The sequence below is a fragment of the Pogona vitticeps genome, chromosome 3 (assembly GCF_051106095.1).
Source record: "Pogona vitticeps strain Pit_001003342236 chromosome 3, PviZW2.1, whole genome shotgun sequence".
Taxonomy (NCBI): domain Eukaryota; kingdom Metazoa; phylum Chordata; class Lepidosauria; order Squamata; family Agamidae; genus Pogona; species Pogona vitticeps.
Window position 1 is genome coordinate 70,060,017 of NC_135785.1, and position 10,110 is coordinate 70,070,126.

At 37.5% G+C, this 10,110-nt stretch overlaps 1 protein-coding gene across 1 annotated transcript in view; it reads left to right on the plus strand.

Annotated features, from left to right (window-relative positions):
* The window catches only part of HTRA1 (HtrA serine peptidase 1), a 60,069-nt gene that overhangs the window by 48,357 nt on the left and 1,602 nt on the right, over window positions 1–10,110 (plus strand). Inside the window, exons 4-8 of the mRNA XM_072995443.2 lie at window positions 2,816–3,010; window positions 4,223–4,255; window positions 6,864–6,978; window positions 8,068–8,125; window positions 8,588–8,683. Of these exons, the coding sequence (XP_072851544.2) occupies window positions 2,816–3,010; window positions 4,223–4,255; window positions 6,864–6,978; window positions 8,068–8,125; window positions 8,588–8,683 (497 nt within the window). The remainder of the gene's footprint in view (window positions 1–2,815; window positions 3,011–4,222; window positions 4,256–6,863; window positions 6,979–8,067; window positions 8,126–8,587; window positions 8,684–10,110) is intronic.

A 10,110-nucleotide genomic window follows, 5' to 3' on the forward strand; every position in this document is an offset into this window, starting at 1 on the left:
AGTTTTAAGAGTATTTTAAGCCATTTCAGATTCATTCTGATAAGATTTTTAAAGAAGAGTTTTGTTAGTCTCTTATTATACTTTGTTTTTTTCTTTTTGTCAAACAAGGTATTTACATTTGTCAAACAAATAAGGAAGAACATACAGTAATAAGTAATCTAATATGTTATCTTCTTGGTGTTATAATGTGTAACAGCAGCAAGTTACTTTTTTAAATACTGTAACAAGTAATGGGAATAACCTTTTCAATAAGTAATTTTCTAAATTCTGTGTCATATCTGACATAAACCTTTCATTTCTGAACTTTTTTGTCCTTCCTTTGCTCTTTCCTTCTGATGTATTTCCCTTGGTATAGCTATTGAATTAAGGTGAACTTAATGTAGCATGCAGTGTGAAATTAAAAACTTGACTGAAATTTGTGTTCAACATCCATGAATTTAATTTGTTAAAATTTTGTTGTTAAAATTTGCTATTATAAATGTAAGTATAAGGTGGAATAAAATCTGTGTCTTATTTTTTCATCTAGCTTGCTGACCCCCCCCCCTTTTTTTTTTTGTTTCTGGTCAAGCATGCTTTCTTGATAACTGAATTGATTCATGACATAGGAATTGGTTGGTAATAAATTTGTTAAAGTACTGTGCTGAGCTCAGGAAAAAACGAAGCACATCTAGATGAAAGACTTGTGAGACAAGGCTGTTAACTGAGATCTTGGAGTTTTTACTCTTTTATAAGTAGTAGTAGTAGTAGTAGTAGTAGTAGTAGTAGTAGTAGTAGTAGTAGTAGTAGTAGTAGTAGTAATAGTAGTAGTAGTCATTGTCATTGTTGTTGTAGTAATATAAAGGCTCTTATCTGAACAGTTCCCTGAACAAACCCTTTCCAGTAACATAAAAGGAGGAAAATATGGATAGAGTATTGCTACTACATCATTTCATATTTCATTTTCCTTTTAGTTTCATGAAACATTTTTCATAGCAGAAACAGCTACTGCAGAACTCCAGTCATGATAACTCATTTATATTTGTTTGCAATTAGTAGTGCTCAGATATTCTGTTTCGCACATTCATATATATCACTTGGTTACTTGTAACTGGATGTTTGAACTATAGTAGAAAAAAAAACCCTGTGCTTTGTGTTATTTGAAAATTCTAGTAATCTCAACTTTCCTTTGTAAAATTCATGGAGAAAAGCAACTAGATAGTCCCTTATCTATGCTCACATCACTTTGGCTTCAACAGGGTTGCCATGTCATTGCCCTAGCCTAGATCACACCTTAGACCTGTGCATGGGCTTGCAAATGGTGAAGATGCATTTAAGAAACAGATTTGCTCTCACCTCCAGCCAGATTCCTCCAAGAAATCTACAGAGTTGCCAGAGCTGGGATGGTTGCCACACCCCAGACACCTGCAAAGTAATAACTGCATGTGCAGCTGTGTATGCCTGAAAGACAATCCCAAACACATGAGTATTTTTGTGCCCACACATTCATGCATATTAGCTTTAAGGTCTACAAGTTAATTTGAAGAGTTATGACAGGAATCATAATACAGTGAACAAAATGAATCAGCAGATGTCAGTTGTACGAGTGGGGAAAGGCAGCTGGAAACCTAGCCCACAGAGCCTTCTCTGTACTATGTTTTAGCATTGAAGCTGGCGCAGATGAAAGTGGGGTCTTTTGTCTGTTTCAATAGTAGGTTTAAGCATCAAGGCCTGTCCATAAGCTAGCTGATAAAACATAGGCCACATGAGAAAGCCAAGCTTGCAGTTTCTTAACAAAATATAGCACCCCACACAAGGGGGAGGTGAAAAGCTCAGACTTAGAAACTGTGGCATTGGCTACATCCAAGCAATTGCATGTCTATGTTCCCAAACTTCCTCTCTTGAATACTGTAGGTGCTTCTGAGTTCACAAATTTGATACAGTAAATGGAGACATTCAGCTTACCATATTTTTCCGTGTATAAAATGACATTTTTTCCTAAAATAATTAGAGGAAAAATTGAGGGTTTTAGCAGAAGGCAAGTAGCAGAAGGCGGAGACTGAGGCAAAGAAGCAGCCATGCACGTGGCTGTCCATCGACCTGCCAATGCCGCTCAATCGCCCCCTCCAGCAATTGTCTCCTTGTGATTGGGCAGCGGCAGCAATAGTCAATGTGCAGCTGCGAGAAGCGACCAAGCATGGTTGCTTCTTTGCCTCTGTCTCCTCCTGCTTCTGCTGAGCCTGTGAGTGGTGCTGGAGGAGACTGTAGCAGCAGCAAGAGGTGGAGACAGAGGCAAAGAAGCAGCTGCACTCAGCTGCCTCTCACTGCTGCCCATTGACTTCTCCTCCACCTCCGGCAAGGGTAAAAATTAGGGGGTCATCTTATACATTGGGGAGGTCATATATACAGAAGAATACGGTATGTTTTTAGAGGGTTTTATTAATGGTACTTGGTGGTATTGCCACAAGGTTAGGGAGAATCTATGATCAGATGCCTTCTAAATTACCTTAGATCTTACCTCTGGCCTTCTTCTGTTTCTTCACATTCCTTAGTAAGGAAGATTTTGTGTTCAGTTTCTAGCTTTTCTAGAAAAAATAAAATTGTGGATCCATACAATCTATGTTTTGGAGTGCTTAACATGTCATTTACATTTTTCCATGATGACTTCTTGGTTTCACATTTTTATGTCTAGATGTCTTTAAACTAATGAGAGAACTGTTCATACTACAAGCATAGAAAGCCATGCTCACTTATTTCTTGGTGCCTTCGTTTAATGCAACATTTAAATGTTTGAAGTGCTATTGATTTCTGTCAACATTTTGCTTTTCTCTGTTCACAGGAGAGGCTGCCAGTTCTGCTGCTTGGACGTTCATCAGAGTTGCGTCCTGGTGAATTTGTGGTGGCAATTGGAAGCCCATTTTCTCTTCAGAACACAGTGACTACTGGAATTGTTAGCACCACACAACGGGGAGGCAGGGAACTTGGACTTAGAAATTCTGATATGGACTACATTCAAACAGATGCCATTATCAATGTAAGTTACTTTCCTCAAACTTCTCTTTTATTGATGCTTCTAACCTTAAAATAAATTACATCAGCAGATTCTTTGGCTATTCTGTTACTGTTCTCTTCTATCTTATTAAAGTTAGTGCATTAGCATTTTTTTCAAACGATTTCTCAGAAAATGGACAACAATCGAATTACACTAAACTTTAAACTTGTTCTTTAAAGAGACACTATGATGTACTGAACCATGAATTACAACCTATGAGTCTAGGCTATATATCCTTTAGCTATCTCTAAAGAACCATCAGAAAATTGTGAAAAGATTATATTTCTTGGGTTTTTAAGTGACTTTTTCCAGGACTCAGGCAAAGAGATGTCAGCTTCTAGTACTTCTTCTGCTAGTGATGAGGTTGCAGGTGAATTACCAGACCTAATTGTCTGACAAGTTGTGTTATGTGCTCGTAACTTAAAAGAGTCTACAGAATTAAGAAAACAACTGTATTTTAAAGCTTAAGTAGCAAGGGGGAAAAATAAAAGTATCAGCCTCTAATAGATTTAGAAGACTAAATTGTTAAGGAACTCTACTAAACAAGTTTAAACATTGTAACGCATAAGAAGTGTTTTAAGAGAAGCACTGAGAGGCACCAGAATTGTGGGGCAAGAACAGTGTTTTTTTGAAATAACACGAGGCAAGAAATGTCACTGCCTGTCTTGTAGGACATTTCAGTGGCAAAACAGAATCCCCCAAATTAAGTATCTCCACACAGGAGTTTATTTGGGCTATTTTGCTTGGTTTTTGATGAGTCCACTTTGATCTCTCTAATTGCTCTTCCCAGGATGCTGACTGCATGCTTTAGTGCTGTTCCTCTCAGAAATAATGGACAGTTCAGCACTGTATGCTTGCCATTGATCAGTGGAGATTTTGATTTGTTATGATTTGTGGTTTGCTAAGAGACATAGGATTCTTTGCTGTAGTTCAGAGGAGTACACTAAAATTCTATAGCAAAGAATGTCTAGGTTCTCACCAAATCAAAAATTCCATGATTTCTGCCATTGAGGTCTGAATAGCTACAATTCCAGAAAGGAATGCTATGGATAAGTTAATGTGAATATGCTTTCCAGAAAGTGTTATGTGGCAACTATCTTCAAAATGTAAATAAGCTTTGTAAATTATTGAATGTAAAAGATTAAAAAGTATTTTGGATTAAGATTAAGATTTATTTTTCCCCTACATTTGCAGTATGGAAATTCCGGAGGACCTTTAGTAAACCTGGTAAGAGTTCATTATTAGAATTCTACTTTGCACATTGGATTCCACAAGCTATTTGGCTCCCTTTTCACCCCTACTCTGATTAAAGAGGAAAGCTGATCAGTGTCTACATAAGCATCATATGATTCTTATTCATCACTCTGTCATGCCAGTGTTGGTAAATCATGTGCTGACATTGATGTCTAGTATCCAAAATGATTAGAGTGTGCCTTTTTTTCAGAATGACTGTAATGTTGACATCTTCTGCAAATAAGAATATTGTTCGTATGATATTTTTCATGTTTTGTACCAGAAACATGAAACATTGACAATCAGCACTTGCTTCCTACTGCTTTAGTTTTAATATGTTTTCTATGATTCTCACTATCAATTTCTCTATGATAAATTGATAACTATGGTGGAAGTCAATATTCAGTAATGAAGGATTGTCACTGGATATTGGTACTTCCTGTGTTTCTGTCTGATACTTCTATATCACTGCCAGTCATACTGGAGACAGTGAGGAAAAAATTCAAAACCTAGGTCTGGATAAGGTCTTCTAAGGCATGAATTATATTGCCTCTACTTTCTATTGTTTTTGCCTTTTCTTTTGTAAAGTGGAAATACAGAATGCTTTCATAAACTTTCTGAAATACATTATCAGAAAATCTATTATTACAGTTAGAAGTATTATTGTACTTGGCAATAAAAATAACAACAGAAACAATGGCGTATGCAAATGTCTTATAACTAGGGGGAAGATTCCTATGACATTTCACATTTTCTCTCCAACTTACCTTTGAACCCATAAGCAATTTCAAACATGTTTATGAATAATCTGACCATCTCACCAGATTACTCATAAACCTGCTCAAATCCATCCAAAAACTAAAACATAGTTTGCCGGAAAAAAATATGACAATCCATAGAAGTCCTCCCCCCACCCCACTTATAAATCAGGTGTATAAATTTCCTATAGTACTGGTTTTCCACAATGCTGCTTGTTGCTTTGAAGCAGTTGACATCTAAAATCACAGTGGCACTGTAGTACCTTTGCTCCCTCCCTTCCCCTTTGGAGGCCCTCTCCACAGAATGCTTCTCCAGAGAATTTTGCAGCCATCCAGAGCACATTTTTAGTATGCTCTCTGTGTGTGTGTGTGTGTGTGTGTGTGTGTGTGTGTGTGTGTGTGTGTGTGTGTGTGTGTGTGTGTGTGTGTGTGTGTGTGTGTGTGTGTGTGTGTGTGTGTGTGTGTGTGTGTGTGTGTGTGTGTGTGTGTGTGTGTTGCTTTTGCGCCTGCAGAAGGCCATCATTGCATCTTGTCTTCTGGCAAAGTTTCTGTTTTCAGATATCGTAATTCTGGTATAATTTGTCACAAGAAGGGAAAAGATGGGGATATAATGATAATAATTACACATTACAGTATTTTGAGATGGCTAGTTTTTTCAAAACAAGGAGTAGGAAACTATTCATATTTGTGTTATTCTTGAAGTGTTCTGTCTTATTTCTCTTCTGCCAGTTGTTCCTCTGACCCAAGCCAGTTGTTCAAAAAGACCTATAATGTTTCAGCTTTGAATTTTGAAAACTCAGCATTAATTAGCATTATGGTTATGTAGTTTTGAAAATTTTATGTTCCATGTTGAAAATATACGATTGAACAAAATATATTACCATATTTTCCATGTATAAAATGACACTTTTTACTTAAATAATTAGACAAAAAATTGAGGGTTGTTTTATACATGGAATGTAGCCACTTTCCCTGCCTTTTGAAGCCACAGGGTAAAGCAGCCATGAAAGGATGGCACACTCGCACCCCTTTGATCCTTAAGCAGCCATGAAAAGGCTTAGGAAATGGTTAACACAGCCATGAAAGGGCGGGAGGATCGCACCCCTTTGATCCTGAAGCAGCCATGAAAGGGCTTCAGGACCAAAGGGGTGCGATCATGCAAATTTTCAAATTTTTTAATTTGGGGGTTTAGAAAAGGGGGGTCATCTTATACATTGGGTTGTCTTATAAACAGAAAAATATGGTATTTAAAGGAGGGTGGGTTTGTTTTTAGTTTAAGAGAAAGCTTCACAGCATTGTGCAAAGCATATTTCTATAACTAGAACAGAGTGGAGTACACTTCATTTCATCCACAGTCTGTCTGTTAGTATATTAGGCCAATAACATCTATTTTGGTTCAGAATGACTTTCTGAGGTCACCTTAGAAATTCTTGTCCCAGATCCATTTCATGATGCCAGATCTTAGGAATGAATGCCCTATTTAAGTGAGGAGATGTCAGGAACTGGCCATGGAAATTGACATATGCATAGCAGAACTTAGAAAAATACTTTTTGGACTGTAATTTTCAGAGTTGCCCAACTAAGATGGATACTATGAGCTGGAGGATTTGGGGAGCTGTAGTCTAAAAAAGTAACTTTCCCCAGCTTGCACTCAAAGTGTACTTTATGTCACTGAGCTGCGTTTTCATGGTCCAGCTCATGTTCAGAAAATAAATGAACCAGATCTTTTGTGTTCTGGCATCCAACAAAGCAATATAGGCCTCTCCCAAGGACTGATTGTTCAAATTAAAGTTTACTATCTTTATTTGGGTAGTTCATGATTACTTTTCTTCACATTACTACAGGATGGTGAAGTAATTGGTATTAATACTCTGAAAGTCACTGCTGGGATCTCCTTTGCAATACCGTCGGACAAAATTAAAAAATTCCTGACTGAGTCACATGACCGCCAAGCCAAAGGTACTATACCATTTAATGGTACAATACTATTTAACACTCTATACCAGGGTGGACAACTATGGCTCATTGAATATTTTTGAACAAAAATCATACCAGCTCTGGCTTCCAAAGCCAATGGTGATGAATTATGGGGGTCCCAGCACCAAAATATCAGGAAGATATTTGGGACACATACAATTATTGGTGGATATTATTTTTTATTCCCAATGTAGTGTAGTGGATGGAGTGAAAGACTAGAACTCGAGAGATAATGGTTCAACCCCCACTTGGCTATGGAAGGTCACTGGGGGAGTGGAACTGGTAAAACCACTCCTTTAATATTTCACTAACCTTGAAAGCCCTATTAGAGTTACTATAAGTTAATCTCAACTTGATTTCACAGAACACACAAACACATAACATTATTTTAAAAAAATCTTTGCCATACATTAAGACAAAAATAATAATTACATATGGTCAATCAGTGTTGACTTATTGTGGCCCTTTCTAATACACTAAAGTATTTTACCATTCCCTTCTTCTGAGGGCACTCTGGGACCATGTAGCTTGCCCAAGGCTACAGAGACTGGCTCCTCAGCTACACAGTCCTTGGGCACCCCCAGAAGAAAGGAATACAATCCACTTCTATGTATTCTCGAAGGCTTTCACGTCCGGGATCTGATGGTTGTTGTAGGTTTTTCGGACTGTTTAACAACATGGCCAAACAGCCCGAAAAACCTACAACCAATCCACTTCTATACTTCGAAAAGCCTGAAAAAGGTTGCCATACTTTAGAATCGACATGACATGACAGCATTAATTAATTAAAATCTCAGTGTGAAATTGCTGCTAGTTAAGATGTTAGTATAAGCATTGTGTGTTCCAAGTCAAGATTTATGCCAAATGTGTTATGCCACTGGATATAATTAATCAGATATTTTGGCCTTTGTTTATTTTGTGAGCTAGTTTCCAAAACATTGCCTCACAGTTTCATTTTGAAGTGGTACAGTTGGGAGGTCTTTTACCACAGCATTCTGCATAAGGTGTGCAGTGTTGCTGTTCTGATGAGAAGAGCTTGTCAGAATAAGCTTCCCCCTCTCTTTTAAACAGGAAAAGCAGTAACAAAAAAGAAATATATTGGCATACGTATGATGTCCCTCACTCCTAGGTAAGTTTTGAAATTATTGTATTTCTTCTACCAGCAGCTATTTCGTATGGTTGAGGTATTTAAGAAAGAAAGAAAGAAAGAAAGAAAGAAAGAAAGAAAGAAAGAAAGAAAGAAAGAAAGAAAGAAAGAAAGAAAGAAAGAAAGAAAGAAAGAAAGGACCCAGTTACATGTATCATCTACTGTGGGACATGTTTTAGGCACAGGTTTTTCACTTTTTGAAAGAGAAACCAATCAAATGTCAAAATAGCTAGGTCAATGTAACTATAAATTTTATGCACGTCGAAGTAATTTTCCACAATGGTAGCAAAAGTTTTTTTTCACTTTGGACAGCAGAAATATGGTAATTTTTCTCCTAGTAAAGGTCTCTAAGTTTTACTTTCTGGAAAGTTGCTCAATTTTATTGTTAAGTGTTCTAACAGAAGATCAATTCATATTTTATTCAATTGAGTTTGTTTTTTCTAGTAAAGCTAAAGAACTGAAAGAACGCCATAAAGACTTCCCTGATGTTATTTCTGGAGCCTATATTATTGAAGTAATTCCAGACACACCAGCTGAGGCGTAAGTTAAATAACTATTCTTTTTTTCTAAATCTTTCAACTATAGTCTGAAAGATAAACATATAGTATGACTATGCAATGCCAGGAACTTATCATGGGAGTAGGACAGAGGTCAGAAATGAAGTTCCATCATCAACATTATCACAGGCATTTATAGAGTGTCAAGATGTCAAAGAATGCCACATGTGTTAGCTAGCTGCAATCCTTGGACAATGCTTTATGACAGAAATAGGCAAAATGTAGCCATCCAGAAGATGTTGTTGGACTTAGGGATGTGTCATGTGTGTGTGTATGTATGTATGTGTGTGTGTGTGTGTGAGAGAGAGACATTATAGATCTCCAAATTTTCCATTTTGGTAGTGCCACCTAACAAACAGATACCTACAGACATCTAAATGTGGCTCATCTGGGAGAAAGGCCTTTGTGGCCTAGTGTAGGCCTGGCTCCGTCTTGCTCTCTGTTCAAAAAAGGGAACTCCCAACTCCCAGTTTTCTTCACCATCCACAATTTTGGCTAGGGCTGATGAGAATTCCAGTCCAACAACATATGAGGGGCTGCCTTTTAGCCACTGTATCATAAAGAGTTATTGTAAAAATTGCAGCTAAATTGCAGTTATCCAGTATACTGCCTAGGAGGAGGCCAAGGCTGAGTAAGATGGTAGGAATTAGACTGCTAGTGGGGACTTCCCACATCTTAGCTCAGATCTTAGCCACCAGGCTACTTCAAGTCATACATCCCCCCGAAACCCTTCAGACCATTATTGCATGAGTGTATTGCCCTGTTCTATTTAGTATAAACAAGGGGGTTATACATGGAGGTCCTCCAGATGTTACTGACTGCAACTCCCATCAGTCCTAGCTAGAATAGCGAATGATGAGGGATGAGGAGAATTGCAGTACATCGAACTGAAGGGCCACTAGCTGTCAATTTTTGGTGTAAGGTTTTCTTTAAAAGCAAACAGTAGAAGAGTTGCTGGTGTGACACTTCAAGACAAAATTCACAGAACTCAGTCTTCTGAGATGTGAAAATATTATTTACAAGCTTATTCTACTCAAAAGCACTAATAAATGACAGTATATTCATGTACTAATCCAACATCCTGCCATTGACCTACTGTATAAGCACATGTTACAATCCTCATGCTATTTTGGAGGGAGGATTTTAGGCATCAATATTGTGTAAGCAGCTTGAAGGCATAACCATTATTTGTGATGGTAGTTACATAAATTTAATGTGCTTTTTCTGGTGGGGCATATGGTTGGGAGGACTTCATTCAGTTCACTTTGAAATTTGCCCTGAGCATCACCAATGACAAGCCCTCCAAAATAGTAATACTTCTGAAAAATATTTGTTGCAAATGAGTGCTTGTGTAAGGCATTTCTCTTTGCATGAGAGAGGCTTGTGACTGCAACCTCATGTTTAGGGGAT